General features: G+C 46.6%; 1 protein-coding gene across 9 annotated transcripts in view; it reads left to right on the top strand.

Annotated features, from left to right (window-relative positions):
* DEPDC5 (DEP domain containing 5, GATOR1 subcomplex subunit) overlaps positions 1 to 18235 on the top strand; it is a 50543-nt gene that overhangs the window by 185 nt on the left and 32123 nt on the right. For 5 of the 9 annotated variants that reach the window (XM_035097581.2, XM_035097582.2, XM_035097578.2 and 2 more), the window contains exons 2-21: positions 673 to 790; positions 971 to 1058; positions 2335 to 2381; positions 2552 to 2637; positions 3889 to 3972; positions 4776 to 4825; positions 5556 to 5625; positions 5757 to 5835; positions 6266 to 6327; positions 8253 to 8322; positions 9408 to 9480; positions 11001 to 11104; positions 12033 to 12107; positions 13011 to 13145; positions 13788 to 13849; positions 14730 to 14803; positions 15378 to 15447; positions 16347 to 16383; positions 16872 to 16992; positions 17934 to 18160. In XM_035097581.2, the coding sequence (XP_034953472.2) occupies positions 733 to 790; positions 971 to 1058; positions 2335 to 2381; positions 2552 to 2637; positions 3889 to 3972; positions 4776 to 4825; positions 5556 to 5625; positions 5757 to 5835; positions 6266 to 6327; positions 8253 to 8322; positions 9408 to 9480; positions 11001 to 11104; positions 12033 to 12107; positions 13011 to 13145; positions 13788 to 13849; positions 14730 to 14803; positions 15378 to 15447; positions 16347 to 16383; positions 16872 to 16992; positions 17934 to 18160 (1672 nt within the window). In that variant the 5' untranslated portion in view covers positions 673 to 732. The remainder of the gene's footprint in view (positions 1 to 672; positions 791 to 970; positions 1059 to 2334; positions 2382 to 2551; positions 2638 to 3888; positions 3973 to 4775; positions 4826 to 5555; positions 5626 to 5756; positions 5836 to 6265; positions 6328 to 8252; positions 8323 to 9407; positions 9481 to 11000; positions 11105 to 12032; positions 12108 to 13010; positions 13146 to 13787; positions 13850 to 14729; positions 14804 to 15377; positions 15448 to 16346; positions 16384 to 16871; positions 16993 to 17933; positions 18161 to 18235) is intronic. The other 4 variants (XM_035097580.2, XM_035097585.2, XM_035097586.2 and 1 more) reach the window with 1 other exon arrangement.

The raw sequence follows: 18235 nt of genomic DNA, 5'->3' as shown, positions 1-18235 counted from the left end.
GTAGGCATGAGATAATCTGCCTCCCCCCCTTTTTGGGGGGTTTGAGTGCGTTCGCCCTCCTTCTTTCGCCATTGGGTTGGAGGCTGAGTGGACTGTACTATTCCGTACCACGGGGGGCGGCCAGAAATGTAGTGTTAACGTCCATGGGGTCGCGAAGAGTCGGACACGACTAAACGACTGGCGATTAAGTGAGGATGGGGAGAGCCACAAGCTCCTTGGAGCAAAGGGTGGGATATAAATACAGCAATAAATAGATGATAAATGACGGATTCCCTAACACCCTGCAAATAACAAACTAGTGCGGCAGGAAATATTATCTGATATGCTGAATTTCTGTAGGGTAGCCTTCACAAAAAGGATTCCCATTCAAAAACAAAACAGAACAACAAAAACGCCCACCACATGAAATCTTAAGGGGGTATAGATTAAACTGCCACTCCAGTAATTTGCACAACACACCCTGTTTCTTGCTTTGGGGTAGAGGTGAAAGTGCCCCTGAGTTGGTGCAGAGTACAGTTCCTGCGTTGCCACAGTGCATAACTTACTTTGTGGAATTTGCTGGTACAAAATGTGACGATGACCTTATTTTGAAGCTGAGCTGTGGGGTTGTTTTCCTTGAAATGTAGAATGGAAGTCAAGTGGTTTTGAATGCTTTGCTTGCTTATTTTGCAGAAATGCAAGACCTTGTAAAAATGCCTGGTGTCTAATAACTGAGAAGAACAAGAATTCAGGATGAAGACCAGCAAAGTCTACAAGCTCGTCATTCACAAGAAAGGCTTTGGAAGCAGCGGTCAGTAGCCATGGAGGTGGTGGAAATGCCCTCAGGGCTCTTTGTGTAAAAAGTGGTGCAATAGAGTAATCTCTATTGAAATAACTTCTCCGCAATCTGGAAATGCTGCAGGAACATCTAAATAGTAAAACAGCCCTGCAGATTTATAACCCCACCTCCCTAATTTCTCCCCCCTTTCAGACGATGAGCTTGTGGTGAACCCCAAAGTATTTCTTCAGATCAAGCTGGGAGACATTGTGGAAATTGCACACCCCAATGATGAATACAGGTGAATCCTTTTGTATTTAGGCTTTTGCATGCAGCACTTTTGGGGCATGATGCAGGAAAACGGCCATCTTTGCAGACTCCGCCAAAGGGTCGGCAGCTTTGAGGTAGGTTTGATGAAGGCCTCTAGCTTGACAAAACTAAAGTAGACATTTGCGAAGGAGTACTTCATGTGTGTATGTACAGTGGTACCTCTGGTTGCGAGCAGGATCTGTTTCGGAGGTCCGGCCGGATCCCAAGGTTTTTGCAACCCGAGGATCACTATTCTGTGCATGCATGCGGTGGTAGACCGCTTCTGTGCATGCACGCGTGGTGAAACCCGGTCCGATACTCCTGGGTTTGTCGCTTTCGTAACATGAAGTTTACTTAACCAGAGGGTTACGTAACCCAAGGTGCTACTGTATTTAGTTGGTTACAGATGCTGGCTGTTACCCTGCTGTGTTTGGCACTGAGGTAGGAACTCCAACTCCATGGGGCAGGATGGTATGTTAGCTATTATTCCAAGACTACTAGGACACATTCAGCTGGACAATACATGTTGGAATTAGTCTTAATATCTTTCCACCTCTTATGTCTTTCACTATACAGTACAGTGAAGTATTTGAATGTTGATAGTTGTCTCTTGCTGGCTCAATGGGAAATGTGAACTTGGAGGGGGGTTGTTTTGTGTGATCACCTTTAGCTGCTATTGTTGTATGTTTTGATTATTTGTTTACTGTGTAAGTTGCCCTGATGCCTTTCTGTAGAAGGTAATACATAAAGTTATTCTATAATTTTAAAAGTTATGGTGTGCTTTGTAAGTGCACAGAAGACATCATGCACCAGTTCCTCTAAACTCCTGACCGCTAGAGGTTCTGGCTTCATAAAGAACCTTGCCCACATCTCCTAAACCACAAAGGACAGAGCGTGGAAAGCATGGTCTTGCTAGGGTGGAGGTTCATGGAGGTTGGTTGTTGTTTTCCCTGGGAGGGACAGGCCTTTGACTGCTGCCCTAACCCTGTGCAATAGAAGAATGTCCCACTTCTAATCCAGGAGGTCACCAGGCCTATGGAGACACATGAGTGTTCAAGCCAACCACCTCTTGTGGCTTTGGCATTCTTACTACTTCCTAGACTCCCCCTTCCCAAATCAATTTAGCTTCTGGTTGCACAATGCGAATCTTGAATTAAAAGTGTAAGGGAGATGCTGATCTCTTGAAGCAGCTATGATGCCTTCCTTGGATGGCAGAGTATGTTGTAGAGGCCCAATTCATGCAGTTGTTTATCTCTCTTGTGTTCCAGCCCTTTGCTCCTGCAAGTGAAGTCACTTAAGGAGGATTTACAGAAAGGTAGGGATTTTCCTATCTTAATTTGGGATTGTCTGCTGTCAATCAGCTCTCCATCTAGGGAGTGACAAGGTCAACACCCCCTCTGTGAATTCCAATGTGAAGTCTTTGCTGGGATGACTCAGTTGGAAGCCATCTTCTCCCAATCATCTAGGATTTCCTTCTTTTCACAGAAACCATAAGTGTAGATCAGACTGTGGCACAGGTGTTCCGACTGAGACCATACCAGGATGTCCATGTGAACGTTGTTGACCCAAAGGTATTTGTGGCACTGCAGCCTTTGCCCTGAGGTATTTCCACCTGGTCTGGTTCTAAGCATGTGGGGATTGTCTCCCAGCCCAAGTCGCAAAAGCAGGTTAATCTGCTCTGTGGAGGCATTTTGCCAAGTTGCATTCTGCTGGGGTTCAGCAATTCTAGCAGGAGAGTAGCAGATCTCGGACTATGGCTGTATGCTCCTTGCTGTAGAGCAGCCTGCCTTAGATAGATGCAATTACATGCTCTGAGTACTTTCCTGATCAGCAACTACCTTGGGATGCCTCTGACTTCTTGCCCAGTGTCAGCCAGCTTGCCTTAGGGGTGTGTCTATGGTAGGGGGGTAAAGGAGACCCCTGACCATTAGGTCCAGTCGTGACTGACTCTGGGGTTGCAGCGCTCATCTCGTGTTATTGGCTGAGGGAGACGGCGTACAGCTTCCAGGTCATGTGGCCAGCATGACAAAGCCGATTCTGGCGAACCAGAGCAGCACACGGAAACGCCGTTTACCTTCCCGCTGTAGCGGTACCTATTTATCTACTTGCACTTTGATGTGCTTTCGAACTGCTAGGTTGGCAGGAGCTGGGACCGAACAACGGGAGCTCACCCCGTCACAGGGATTCGAACCGCCGACCTTCTGATTGGCAAGCCCTAGGCTCTGTGGTTTAACCCACCATGCCACCCGCGTCTATGGTATCTGCCATATGAATAATGCCACCTGTGACTTTACTTGCCCAGTGTAAGAGAGGGATGGCACAAAGAGAGTCACCAAGGACCTGGTAACACAGTTATTTTTAAAGTTTATTTAACTAGCTGCCTACGCTACTCAATTACAGGTGGTTTACATAAAATATGATCTAAAATATAGTGATATAAACAGAGTATACAAATAGCAGGCATAGTAAAGTCATCAAAATACAGTTAAAACCAATGGTTTTAAAAATGAGTATACCCAAGCTTAGCAGTTTTGCAATGGGGATCATGCATGCAAGTGTTTATCTGTCACAAGGTTTATTTTGTAAACTGCTTTGAGGTTGTTGGGTTTTTTTTAAATCAAGTGGTGTATACATTTTCTGAAATAAATAACAATACAATTTTGCCAAGAAATGAAAAGTTCTCTTCAGCTAAGTGGGGAGATCAGGGGAGCTTGTGCTTGTAATCAAGAGCCTACGGATTTCAGCGTCAGGCCTCCACAGGAGCAGAATGTGGCTCTCTAAACACCTTAGCCATCATGCTTCTCTGCTCCCCTCCTCTTTAGGAAGTGACCCTTGACCTGGTGGAGCTGACGTTCAAGGATCAGTACATTGGGCGTGGGGACATGTGGCGACTGAAGAAGAGCTTGGTGAGGGCCCTGTGTCTAATTCTGGGAGGGAAAGTGCCCTTTGTTTATTCTCAGATAGCGATGGGCTCAACATGGGAATCTGAGGCTGCTGCTCTGTGCATCAACTGGACAAACACTGACATTCAAATTTGTTACAGGACTGGGGCATGGGAGATAACTGTGAGCGTCCAACAGGGTGGGGAACATCAGGGCGAATATGGCCCCCTGAGTTCTTTGTCTGGCCCTCAGAACCCTACCCTAGCCACGCCTCTTTCCCAGGCTGCACACTTCACTGAGCCCTGCCTGGCTTGAGTGTATCATTGAACTGTTATAATGTGCCTTTCTTGCCTAGATGGAGAGGTGTGGGTGTAGAAACCTCTGGATTTGGCATGGCAGAAATGTGGCCTGCTGTATGAACGAGAGAATCGCAACTATTGCTCTGCCTACTTTTGTATTTGGCCCCACCCTACTCCCAACCACTGGCATGCAGCCCTCAGGCAGTAAAAGGTTCTCACCACTAGTGTAGAACATGGGATATTTTTTGGTTAGGGTATGAGAGGATGGCAAAGAGAGGTGGGTGCTGGGCTGAAATAAGACGTGGTAGGAATAGAGGGCAAGCAGATGAGGCGATAGCAGACGAAAGCTTCTGGGCCTCTCATAAGCATGTTTACAAATGCAGCCATGAGTGCTAGAAACCAGTCTGTCCCCCCGTCCCCCATGTGCTCAGGGGGAAGAGGTATGAAGAACAGTTGTCTCCTGCAAATTAAAACTGCTTTGAGTTTTCATTCCCCCTCTTTTTCTCTTTTAAACCAAATGCCTGCTAGGTTGGCACATGTGCCTATGTCACTCAGAAGGTGGAATTTGCAGGTATTCGGTGAGTATCCATCCCCTTTGCTCCCTTTCCACATCTCTCTCTCTCTCTCCCAGAAGTGCTTTCTTTAGAAAACTGACTGTGCAGGCAATGGTTATGTTGCCCCCAAAGTAATAGCAAAGTAATTCTAGAGCTCAAAGGGACTTCCGGAGGTCCTCTGTCCCAACTCCCCGCTCGGTGCAGGAGCCTTGCAAATGCAGCAGGTGTAGGGAACTTTTGGACCTCCAGATGTTGCTGAACTGCAATTCCCATCAGCCCCAGCAAGTGATAACGGAGGACCTCCAACATCTCTTCCAGCTCTAGAATTCTGTGGTTCCAGTTTTGAGGTTTTAATAATAAGCAGATCTGTTTGTATGGACCAGATAAATTGATTAATCAGGCTGATGGTACCGTCAACATTGAGTTGCAGCTCTAGTAACAGTATTTTGGAAATCGATGCCCGTGAGGAGCTCTTGAGACTCATGCATGTTCCAGGAGGTTTTTAGTGTTTGATGTTCTATTGTGTTTTTACTACTTTTTGTTGGGAGCTGCCCAGAGTGGCTGGGGCAACCTCGTCAGATGGGTGGCATATGAATAATAACTTATGGTGATGATGCACCTAAAAAGGCATTTCCTTTTTTGTTAACCGAAAACGCTGTCCCCTCCCGCCAATACAGCCCAGCCAGTAACAGCCCCAGTTTTCACGTCCACTGTTTCGGAATGTGATAACTGATTTTCTTTGGCTTGCTTCCAGGGCTCAAGCAGGCGAGCTTTGGGTCAAAAGTGAGAAGGTCACGTGTGGCTACATCAGCGAAGACACCCGGGTAGGCTTCTTTATTCCCCACCCCAGAGTTTTCTCTCTCCCCCTTTTCAAGCGTTTGTTCTACGCTCCCGAATTGCTGTCGAGCAGCAGCTTGAGCAGTAGTTTTTTACTGTTCGTGTGTCTCTCTGGCAGGTTGTCTTCCGCTCAACCTCCGCCATGGTATATATCTTCATCCAGATGAGCTGCGAAATGTGGGATTTTGACATCTACGGTATGGAGAAATAGCCTTTCTGGAGATCTGCCTGTCCCATGCCTGCTGTTAGCACTGTGCCTCCATGAGAGCTAATCCTGCTCCCGCATGGCTTGTTCTAACCTTGATTGGGTCGACAAGCAATGAGTCGTCTCTTGTGACCGGTCAACCATGGTTTGTTACTGCAAACCTTGGTTTGTTTTCCAGTTGCCTTGTGACTCTGTAGCTGGGCAAGCATCTTGGGTGGGTGTGTCCAAACAACTCTGAGGTTGGTGAGGCTGAGCTCCATTTGCTCTGATGAACCAGCTTCCACTGCAAATACGGCCCCTCCCCTGTTGAACAAACACCTGGTGGGAGGAGTGTAGGTTGCAGTATCAATGCTCCTTTGAACAGAAATCACTCTTAGTCGTCGTCGTCATCGTCCCCTGTTTTGTTTCTCTTCCCTTTGCAGGGGACCTTTACTTTGAGAAAGCTGTGAATGGTTTCCTCTCTGATCTCTTCACCAAATGGAAGGTAACTTTCTGTGTCTTTCGGCTGTAGCAATGGAATAAGAGTGTGCCTTTTACTTTGTGACCTTGGCTCATATTCAGGCCCGCTTGCAACTGGGGTAAGGAGGTGTTTTTACACTTCCTTACCCTCAATAGATATTTGAGCTTCCCCAAATGTAAATAAAACATAACCCCGATAGGAGGTCCCTTGGTGGAAGTTGCTGCCTGGTTATGGGGCAATTGGATCCAAAGGAGGGAGGGAAAAGGAACCTGGGGAGTCAACGGGATGCTGTAATGCAGGGAACTCCAATGTGAAGCTTACCTAGACATGATGTACTCTCAACTTCCATCAGCTGTAGCCAATGACTAAGGATGATGGGAGTTGTAGTCCCCCATCATCTGGGTGGCTCCAGGTTAGCAACCTCAGCTTGCAGGACCTTGGAGGTATGTAGCATAGCAAAAGATGTTTGTCCACTTGTTTAAATCTTTTTTACGGAGAATTGTGGCAGTTCTTCCAACTTTGGATAAGTGACTTTCAAGTAAGCAAAGAGCCATAACATTAGAAGTTAAAGAGAGGTCCAGTCCTGGAATGGCAAATGAAAATGATGGATTATATGGAATTGGCAGAATTGACAGGAAGACTCCGGGACCAAACAAATGACAAAGTTTTAAAAGATTGGAAGAAATTTAAAATATACATAGGGTATGAATTTGAAAACTAGATTTTGAACATCCAGGAAAATAAAGAAGTTAAGGCAATAGGGAAATAATAGAAGATTGAAAGGGAGAAAATATGATAGATGATATAAAGATGAAATTTTTGAAGTGTTAAAGAGACTATATGATGGGTAAGAAGGATGATTTAGAAACTGCTACAGAAGTTTATAAAAAAGAAAATCAGATAGTAGGGAATTGGGGAAGCCAGAGGACAATGAATATTAAAATGGATTAGAGATGATATTTTTTTTTTTTTGTTGTATTTTTGTATTTTTGTATTTTTGTATTTCTGTATTTTGATGTTTACTTTTTGTATTTGTGTTCTGTATGTGTGTTGATAAAATGTTTAATAAAAAATATAATTAAAAAAAAAAAAAAATAAAGAGAGGTCCAGTCCTGTCATGACATTTGTCAGGTTTCTGAATAGATACTCCCAAAGACTGAGTTTTTATTGCATGTTCATTGCTGGATTTCCACTGTAAAGCAAATATTAAATAGCCTCATTTAGTGGCTGTAACGCCTTTACATTTTTCAGGCATGAGATCAGGGTTGCCTTCCATTCAGCTTTCTAGAGAAGAAGCTGTAATTGTTGTTTGGGGGCGAGAGTTGTCCTGTGTGTGCTTGGAAATGCCCTTGCCATGGTAACATTCTCCTCAAAAAGTTATTCATAAAGCCTTAGGTTATGTCAGGAGGTGTTACCAGGGGTCAGCAAACCTTTTCAGCAGGGGGCCGGTCCACTGTCCCTCAGACCTTGTGGGGGGCCGGACTATATTTTGAAAAAAAAAATGAATGAATTCCTATGCTCCACAAATAACCCAGAGATACATTTTAAATAAAAGGACACTTCTACTCATGTAAAAACATCAGGCAGGCCCCACAAATAACCCAGAGATGCATTTTAAATAAAAGAACACATTCTACTCATGTAAAAACATGCTGATTTCCGGACCGTCCGCGGGCCGGATTTAGAAGGCAATTGAGCCACATCCGGCCCCCGGGCCTTAGTTTGGGGACCCTGTGTTAGACTCTAACATGGTGTCAGATTCCTCCGAGCCTGTCCTCATGGTTAGGTCATCCTTCATTGAGACCAAGACCGAAGCAGCATCACCATTGATTGAAGCAGTTGTTTGTGTGTATGTGCCTTCTTGTGCATGCGCATGCAAGGGGGTCCCATGAGGGCTGTGACTGAGGCATTGTGCAGAACATTCACCTCCTCCCTTTCCTCTCGGTCAGGAGAAGAACTGCAGCCATGAAGTGACTGTGGTCCTGTTTTCTAGAACGTTCTATGATGCAAAATCCTTGAGTGAGTAGCTACAAGATAAATGTTTCTCTTCTTCCCTGCTTGTAAGGGTACTTACATCTTCCTGCCTCTGTTCCTCTCTGGGACTTCCCTCTGTGTTTCCCATGCCCTCTGAGCTTTGAGCTGTTGCCTCAATCACTACTCTGCGTAGCGGAAAGGGGTGGTTGCCCTTGGTGGGTTTCTTGGGCAAGTGCTTTTGCAAGGAGTTGTATTGTACTTTTCTGTGTATAAGACGCCCCCTATTTTTTGAGACTCAAATTATTAAATTTTATTTATACCCCACCCTCCCCAGCCAAGACCAGGCTCAGGGCGGCTAACACCAAATATAAAACAGTTAATTAAAATACAGTACAGCGTGAAAACAAGATTAAATACAACATTAAAATTAAAATACAGCCTCTTCGGAAAAAGGGAGAGGGGATCAAGTTGATTCCAGGCCAAAGGCCAGGCAGAACAACTCTGTCTTACAGGCCCTGCGGAAAGAAATCAAATCCCGCAGGGCCCTGGTCTCGAGACAGAGCATTCCACCAGGCCGGAGCCAATGTTGAAAAGACCCTGCCTCTGGTCGAGGCTAATCTGACTTCCTTAGGACCTGGGATTTCTAAGGTGTTGTTATTTATGGACCTTAAGGTCCTCCGTGGGGCATACCGGGAGAGGCGGTCCCGTAGGTACGAGGGTCCTCATAAGAAAATGGGGGGAGATGGCTCAGAGTTGTTGAGGTTTTTTTAGGGGGGATTGCCGAAAATCCGCCTCTCATCTGTTCCCTCACCGGCAGAAGCTGCCAATCGCCCGCCCAATTGCCGCAGCGTCAGCCAATCAACACCAGCCCTTGACGCAGCAATCGATAACACAGACAATAGCCACTGACAACCATGGCAGCAACCAATCAGACGCCCACCCTATGCACTATCCATGTATAAGACGACCCCCACTTTTAAGCATCATTTTTAAATAAAAAAAAGCCTAGTCTTATACATGGGAAAGTACGGTACTGTGAATATTGCTGGTCTGCAGTGTGGGGGGCTTGGGACAGATGCCTTTTGGGTGCTTCAGGGATGGTCTTTACATCTTGCGGCTGTCTCTTGTAGATGAATTTCCAGAGACACAGCGTGCCTCAATTCAGCAAGATCATGAAGGAAGATTCTATGAAGATTTTTACAAGTAGGTTTCCCATGTGGTCCTTCAATTGCGTATCTGTGGTCTATTTCCAATTTTGTGTGTGTGTGTGAGTGAGAGAGAGAGAGAGAGATGCACAAACACACATATCACCCCTCATACTTGATCTAGTAACCTATAAGGGGAAAACATGGCAGCATAGCTGCCAAGTACCCCGTTTTCCCTGGGAAACCCCCGTTTTTACTTACCTTTTCCCGGTGGTCCCCCGTATCACTTCGTCTCCCGTTTTTCTCCGTTATTTTCTCCTGCCGACGGCCATTTCCCCCCCCTGATTTGCCCTTCTATGGGCACAAAAAATGGCCGCCGCTGGCTTCAAAAGTAGCTTCTACGCATGACCGGAAGTGCGTCGACGCAACTTCCGGTGTCGGCCTGCCCATCTATGGGCACCAAAAATGGCCGCCGCCAACACCGGAAGTCGCGTTGACGCACTTCCAGTCATGCGTAGAAGCTACTTTTGAAGCCAGCGGCGGCCATTTTTGGTGCCCATAGAAGGGCAAAGCGACACCGGAAGTTACGTCGACGCAACTTCCGGTGTCACACGGCTGCCGGTCCCGGATTCTGCAGTCCGGGACTTGGAAGGTAAGCATGGCAGTTGCTAAAGAATTGGAAGAATTCCATTCCTTTTCAACAACTTGTTTTTTCTAAGCTAAAACCCAGGCATCCCCAAACTGTGGCCCTCCAGATGCTTTGGCCTACAACTCCCATGATCCCTAGCTAACAGGACTAGTGGTTGGGGAAGATGGGAATTGTAGTCCAAAACATCTGGAGGGCCGAAGTTTGGGGATGCCTGCTAAAACCTGATGAGTTTATGTTTATGCAGGAAGTAACTGTTATGTCTTACGCTAAGGCATCCCTGAATTTTTTTTAAGTATGCTAATAAATCTGTGTTTTGCAACTGAAATGTTTAATTTGGAAAATGCCGTTTGGCTACAAAATGGACAACTTTTGTAGTATTTTGGAGGGGCAGGAGAATATGGAAGGGGTCTGTGAGGGACAGCAAAAGCTCTGTGACTGAAAGTTTTTGCTGAAATGTTTCTTAAATTTTAGTAGAAACTGCAGGTGCTTGGTGTTTTTTTTTGCCTCATAACCTTGAGTACTAGTAAGCGGCCGCTATCCTGGGGAATTTCCTCTATATTGCGAGATGCTGAATTAGTGTTTGCAGGTGTCTTTAACGTTTGGGTTACATGCTAGTCCATTGTGAAGCAGCATTTGGAAAAGTCCCCACCAAAAATTGCATTTTCCTAGTGCTAAGCTCCCACAGGGAAGAGAATGGCTGTTTGCCCATGATGGCTATGCTGTGCCTCCATAGTCAGAGGCACCAAGGCTTCTGAATACCAGTCACTGGAATCCACAGGCAGGGAGAGGGCTGGATTAGGTGGGCCATTGGCCTGATCCAGCAGGTTCTTCTTTCTCCCTTCCCTTTCCACCCTTAAGTCCTTACATTATCTGTAAAGGACTGTGCTGGTTCCATTTCTCTCCTACTCAGTCCCCGCGCTTCCTTACAGGGTGGTGGTTCAGAACGAAAGACGAGAGGAGTGGACATCATTGCTTGTTACCATTAAGAAACTCTTCATCCAGTACCCTATCTTGGTGCGTTTGGAGCAGGCAGGTGGGGCACTCTTACTATTTTTACTATATTACTGCTGATGGTTATTATTACAATCGCAAAAAAGGTAGTATTCTAAATCTCATCAGTGTAATGAGTAATGCAAACACTCTTGGAACTTGTCACAAGGCAGCCTTCCCCAGACTTTGGGCCCTCCAGATGTTGTGAACTACAATTCCCATCAGCCCCAACCACCACAGAGATGCTCCTATCAGCCATGGCAAAATACAGGCATTCTGTCTTGGGTTGATGGGAGCTGTAGTCCAAACATCGCAATAGGCCTGGGGGGGGGGATAGGTCTGCAGCATGCACCAGGTTTGTTTGTTTTTATTCTCCTACTGTGTATCGACATGGTCATTCAATGTTGCGGTTTTTAAACTGTGTCTATACTTGACTAGGCGCTCTAGGAAAATGTTGAAGGGTGGGGTGGAAAGGGAGAGCTGGAAAGCTGCAGTAATCCCCCCCCAGCTTGGAAAGCTTTGATTTTCATATATTTATTTATTTTATTGAAATATTTATAAATTGCACTTGGGTGTAAAATATCACAAGGTGGCGTGCGACGTAAAAAAAACACCTGGTGAAAGCAGTTATAAAATATCAAAACACGCCAGCAAAAGCTGGGATTAGACAAATCCCTTCCGGTGTTGAAAGCAGCATGGCTGTGTGAATATCAGCTGCTGAGAATCACTGCTGGTGCTGGTGCTGCTGCTGCTGCTGCTGCTGCTGCTGTGCTTATGGGCTTCCCAGAAGAGGTATCTGGTCTTCTGCAGTGAGAACAGGATGCTGGACTATATGGGCCCCCTTTGGCCTGTTCCAGCTCTCCTTACGCTCCTAATTCATCAGGCAAATGAATAATAAAAATTGGCTTCAAATATTATAGCTGAAATATGACGATCTCTTTCTCCTTTCTCCTTCGTAATTAACCCTCTAGAGGGCTTTCCTCCGGGGTACAATTCCACCTCTGCTCAAGGAAATTATTTGGAAGCCATAAACCTCTCTTTCAATGGTGAGTAGAGGGGGAAACATCTTGTACCACTTGAACACGAAGGAGCCGTCTGTACACAGGCAGGGACCTGGCTCCTCCTCCTCACATGAATGTCACCTGTTCTTACAGGATAGATCAGATTGGAAAGGCCAGTAACTCGTACAGTTCTGACTTAGGGGATAATTCAGTGGCATTCAAAGTTTCTGTCTTCAGCAGGATTTCTACCTTGTTGATTTAATTTGCCAAGAAACCCCTGAGCATTTGGAATGGAATTCATTTCACGCTGCTGAAGATTCTTGTTTTATTTCTAGTGCACATGCTCTGTGACTGTGGGACGCTAGCCTAGCCTGGTGGGTTGTGAACTGAGAGTGACCAATAGGAGGCACCCAGTACTAACCTGAGTCTACACCAGCCTTCCCCAACCTGGTGCCCTCTGGGCTACAGCTTTCATCAGCCCCAGCCAGAGTGGCAACTTTGCCTGTGTCTCACAAACAGCCCCCAGTCCTCTTCTGTACATAAATAAACACACACCCTTTTTTGGGGTGGTTGTGAATGACCTTGGAAATGCAGGAGGGATTTTTTTGACCCGCCTCTAGTATAACTGCTGAGGGTCTTCATTAGTGAAACCAGCAAATTCTTGACTCCAATGGATTGAATATCCAGTTCAGGACTTTTAACTGTCTCATACAAGTTTCTGTAAGCTGGTGAACTGCATGTTGTTGTTGTTGACCTGCCTTCACCCTAAGGTCCCAGGTCCTCAATTAAAACTCAATATTAAAAAAAAGAACCAGTTTAAAGCACCTTACAAAGTTCACATCTGAACTTTTAGGAAGCTGTTGTCAATTAGAGCAAATTATCCTTTGATAGGCATATTATGTGCAAACGATTGCATGTCCTTTTGCTTCTGACTTTTCCTGCTTTTAGTGTTCGACAAGCATTACATCAATCGAAACTTTGACCGGACGGGGCAGATGTCCGTAGTCATCACGCCTGGCGTGGGAGTCTTCGAAGTGGACCGGCTCCTCATGATCTTGACCAAGCAGCGCATGATAGATAATGGTAAAATGGTCTTCGTGGCAGGCGGTGGGAAAGGGCTGTGTAGTTCAGTGGGGAGAGTAGCCTCTTTGTAAGCAAAACCTCCCCTGGCAGCATTTTCCAGGGAGGACCTGGGAAGAAGAAAGACTCCTTGCCTGTATCCCTGGAGAGTGGCTCCCTGCAGATGTCGACCAGATGTGGGGGCCCTTCTCCAGATGTTGTTGGGCTCCAGTTCCCATCAGGCCCTGCAGCCAGCATGGCCAGTGATAAGGGATGGTGATGAAAGCAACATCTGGTTTGCCATTCCTGGGGACGCTGAGCTGGATGGGCAAGCAGCCTGACTCTGCTGCATAAGGCAGCTTCCTATCTGTGTTCATTCTCACTTTAGAACATCTCCAAAATGAAGAGATGACCTCTCTTTTTTTAGACATTACTTTGAGAGTTGGGCCCTTTGGAAAACATGAAATCCTTTTGTTTAAGAAGTGTCTTAAGTGATGGGTGACCCAAGTGGGAAAACTTTTCATTGCTGGTCTATGAGTGGCATGGGGAAGGGCCAGATCCAAGCCCTCCCCTCTCTCTGCTGTGGACCTTCCTTGTCCAGCACCAGGACAGCACGTGGCTATTAACAAACTCATCTTCCTCACCCTGCTTTGCTTGCTTCTGTAGGGATTGGGGTGGACTTGGTGTGCATGGGAGAGCAGCCCCTCCACGCCGTGCCCCTCTTCAAGGTAAGGTCCGTGGGGTTGTATGCCTATTTTCTTTCTTCCTCCTCCACCTCTGCCGCACCTGTCAGCTAGCTGTTTCCCTCCTCCAGCTGATTCTTGTGCCAGAAAAAAATCCAACCAATTAAATAAAAAGCCATAATTCTGTTTCCACACTACCGGCTCTTCAATAAAAGCACATCCTCTAGTAAGGGCTGAGTACATAGAGAAATAAAAGAGATTGGAGGTGGGGGGCAAGAAGGAAAAGGTATGGGAAAGGAACAAACTGCTGAACACCTGCACTGCCTAATTACCAAAAGCCAGGCTTGTTTCCAGGATGCGTGTTAGGCCTCTATCTTTCTCCAAACTATTGAGGGTTAGGAACTTTTCCCTCCTAAATCGGACTCCCTCAACATGGCGCCATTCAGATGTTTGGGGCTATAATTCTCATCGGCCCCAGCTAGCTTGGCTGTATGATTCCCAGGACTGATGGTAGTGCAAAGCATCTGGGGGGCACCAGGTTGGGGAAGGCTGTTTTAAACGAGAGGGCTTATAATCTTGACCACCAGCTTCTGGGTTTAATCCAACGACATCACTGCCAAAGCAGAATGATTTCTGCTCCCATAACGTAACTTCTCCTCCCTCCTGTACCCTCCCAGATCTGCTCAGGGGGGTAAGGGAACCCTCATGGCATATATGGGTGGGTGTGCAAGGGGTATGCTGTGGAGAGGAGAGGGAGAGAGAGTTCTGCTGAATTAATGGCTTTTTTGGCTGTCACCCTCTGTATCCTGTGTCAGATTCCTTTCTTGCAACTGTCCATTCCCATGGATTCCCAGAATGCAGTACAAACTAGCTGCAAAAAGCATCCAGTTAACATGATGCCTTTTCCAAACTCTTCTTCTCTTAGCTGCACAATCGCTGCAGTCCTGGGGACTCTCGCATGGGAGATGACTACAATATACCACACTGGATAAACCACAGGTGCGTGTTTGAAGTTGGAACTGTTGCAGCCAAGGCTCCACCTTGGGCAATGCTCACATGAGCCTGTCTTCCCTCTCCGCTTTTGGTACTTGGGAATCCTCTCTGCTCTCCCTCCCCTCTCAAACCTCAGCCCTGGGCAGTCTTGTCCTCAGCCTCCACTGAATCTGCTCTAGTGTTGCTTTGAATGCCTGTATAGGTGTTTCCTGTATTGCTTTTCTCTTTAAAACATGGAAGCTGGTTAGTTTTGTTTCCCCCTAATCTCAGCTTGTCATTACATGTGAATCAGAGATTGTGGGTTACAACAAACTGTGGCTAGTTTAACAAGCCAGATCCAGAAACCATGGTCTGAAGTTGGCCTGTTTTGAAAGTGGCCAATTTGTTGTAAACCGCAGTCTTTGGCTTATTAAGATCAGGCTGGAGATGAAATGCTACCACCGAGTCAGAAAGAAGATGGAGTGAATGTGCAAACCTGAGTCTCACTTGGGCTTGATCCAGTTTGTGTGTGTAGTCGCTTAAACCATGGTTTAGTGTTACATGCAAACTGAGCCATTGCCTTTCTACTTTCCTTTGCTAGTTTCTACACCTCCAAAAGCCAGCTCCAGTGTAACAGCTTCACTCCACGGATCAAACTGGCTGCCAGGAAAGTAAGTGGGCTCTGTTAAGACGGGGCTGCCAACCTTTTTTTGGGGGGGGGGGCAGTGGACACATTAGGAAGTTGCACTAGTCACTAAACAACTGTGTAAAAAAAGGATGAGCTAGGACAAGCAGGAAGAGCAAACCATATGTCATGCCTCATTGATTTTTGAGGGGATATTTGCTGAGACCTTTTGTGGGCGCCATAGGAAGTACTGGTGGCTTCACTGACACCTGTGGCAGCTCCTGATAGAAGAGCATTTTCCCTGACTCACTTCCTCTCCCCACACCCTTTAGCTGAGTCATGTTGTCATAGTGGGCAGCTTTACGAGTTCCGCATTGGTATTGGGGGGGGGGCGGGTGTTACACCTCAGCCACCAGGGGTGATCTTTATTCATTTACTTTGGCCGATGCATGAAATGTAGCAGATGCTTCTCTGTAAAAAATGCAATCACCACAGGCAATTTCAACCTTGCACAATTGAAAGCTGGCTGGTTGAAGTTGCGTGAAATAATTGCATGCAAGGTGGGAGACCTTAAAAGCTGCATTTGCACCAGGTTTTCCCAGCACATAAATTACTTTTAAGCTCTCCTCCAAGCTTACTGGGCTCTAGGAGTCTTTTTCTCAACCTTGCTTGAAAAGTAAGGATAGTCGCATGGGGGTGGTTCATATGGAACATGGCCCCCGCCCAGATGCATTTGTACTGTAGGCTTTTAAAACGGTAAGAGTTCACCAAGCACTTCAGTGTGAGATTTTTTTGGGGGGGGCTCATTGGGTGACTGGATGAATTGTCAGAATATTCCTGGTCTGAATCTATCGCTTGTAATGCAGTGACCGTTCCATGGCCAAATTAACTTAAGTTTCCAATGCTTTCTTTCCTTTGCCATTTTTCGTTCCGCTTGGATTCCAGCCGCAGAGTGAAAAACTGAAAAGTAGCAGGGATGCCTGTGAGTAGTCATTCCAGGTTGTTATTGTGAAAGGGCCCTGCCTCCATTGATCGTTGACAGATTGGATTTATATCCTCCAAGGTGGCAGACAACGTTTGTCCTCCTTCCCATTTTATCTTCACAACAACCCTGCAAGACAGGTTCAGCCGAGAGGCAGTGAACCAGCCCAAGGTCACCCATTTGAACCCTGGTCTCCCACGTCCCACTCTGACACCCTAACCACTACTCCACGCTGGCTGTTAGAGGCAGTCAGTGCCTCTCAGCACCCATTGCTGGGAGTCCCAGGTGGGGAGATTGCTTTCAGGTCCTGCTTCCAAACAGGTATCTGGTTGGCCACTAGGAGAACAGGCAATTGGACCACACGGGTCACCTTTCGTCTGTCCCAGCAGGAGAAATTCTTATGCTGATATTATGCCGCTTTGCCCAAGAACGGAGACCCGGTCTTTAAAAGCTGCCCCAATCAATAACGTGCTGTTACTGCCTTCCAGCTTTGGGAGCCCCGAAAGAGACAGAGAACGCTCTCCCCATCCAAGTAGATTATGATGGTTACGACGCCCAGGTCTTCCGTCTGCCGGGGCCGTCCAGAGCTCAGCGTTGTACCACCTTCAGGTAAAGAAGCTTGCGAGGCAATGAGCCAAATTGGATGGTGTGCTTGTGGGCTATTGCCAAACTAGTCTGGAGCAGCCTTTGCAAAGGAGGGGGCAGAGATCCACACACCTCCGTCCCCGTCAGCTTCACATTTCTGCTGGGCTTCCAGCCTGCATCTGCTGTTTAAACCATGAGGTCCAGCAAAGCACACCTGGAAAATGGTTTCCTGCTGTATCTTCCCAAGGAATTTTTCTCCATTTCTTTTTTCTTTTTCTTTTTTTTAAAAACCTTCATAATCAGCTTACTGTGATTGATTAATTCAGGGGTGGCGAACCTTTTTTACTCGGAGGGCCACATTCCCTTCCGGGCAGCTTGCTGAGGGCCATGTGCAAAGAAGCAAATGCTACATTTGTCGATGTATTCTTCATCAGCTCTAGTTTCATAGTTTCAAGGTCAAAGCGTACCATTCATGAAAACATGAAAAACATGAATGGGTACGCTTTGACCTTGAAACTATGAAACTAGAGCTGATGAAGAATAAACCCGAAACAGGGCCTTGTCCTGGATTTCTAAAAACTGGATTGCTACTGGAATTTGTCTTACTATTCTCAACTTAAAACTTTCTAAAAATTAATCTACTACCTGGCCAGAGCTCTTGGAACCTTTTCATTTGATTTTCTCAACTCTCCAAGGACTCCAATTTATTTAACATTTGTCGATGTGGGCTTATTTCAGAACACTTTAACACCATCAAAGTTTTCGGGAGCACATCTCAGCCAGGCAAAAATGCTTAGGCTGCAAATCAGGGAAGCGTTCCAAAGGCCAGCTTAGAGATCCTGTGAGGGCCGCATTTGGGCCCCAGGCCTGAGGTTCCCCACCCCTGAATTAAGTGACAAAAGGTCTGTGTGACATGACTGGAGCTGGGCCTTTGCCCTCCCTTTCCCCCTGGTGCTTTTTGCCAGCAGGTCCATCCGGGAACGAGAGAGCCGCCCCCGGAAGAGCTCCAGCTCCTACGACGTCTCCTCCAGCCCTTCCCTGCAGAGTCGGCCTCTGCCCCCGGAAGAGGTGAGGAGCCAGGCCTCGGACGACAGCTCCCTGGGCAAGATCTCCAACATCCTGATGATCCCCCGCCAGCACCTCCACCTCCAGTACGAAGTCAGCAGCTCCTTGGGCTACACCAGCACCCGAGGTCAGGATGAGGCCCGATGTGAAGTGGGAGCAATTCGCTCCTTTTGAACGTATCGTCGTTTCGTTTCTTACTGTG

Source organism: Zootoca vivipara, chromosome 17 (genome assembly GCF_963506605.1).
Source record: "Zootoca vivipara chromosome 17, rZooViv1.1, whole genome shotgun sequence".
Taxonomy (NCBI): domain Eukaryota; kingdom Metazoa; phylum Chordata; class Lepidosauria; order Squamata; family Lacertidae; genus Zootoca; species Zootoca vivipara.
The sequence above is the reverse complement of the archived record's forward strand: the minus strand, read 5'-3'. Positions and strand labels throughout refer to the sequence as shown.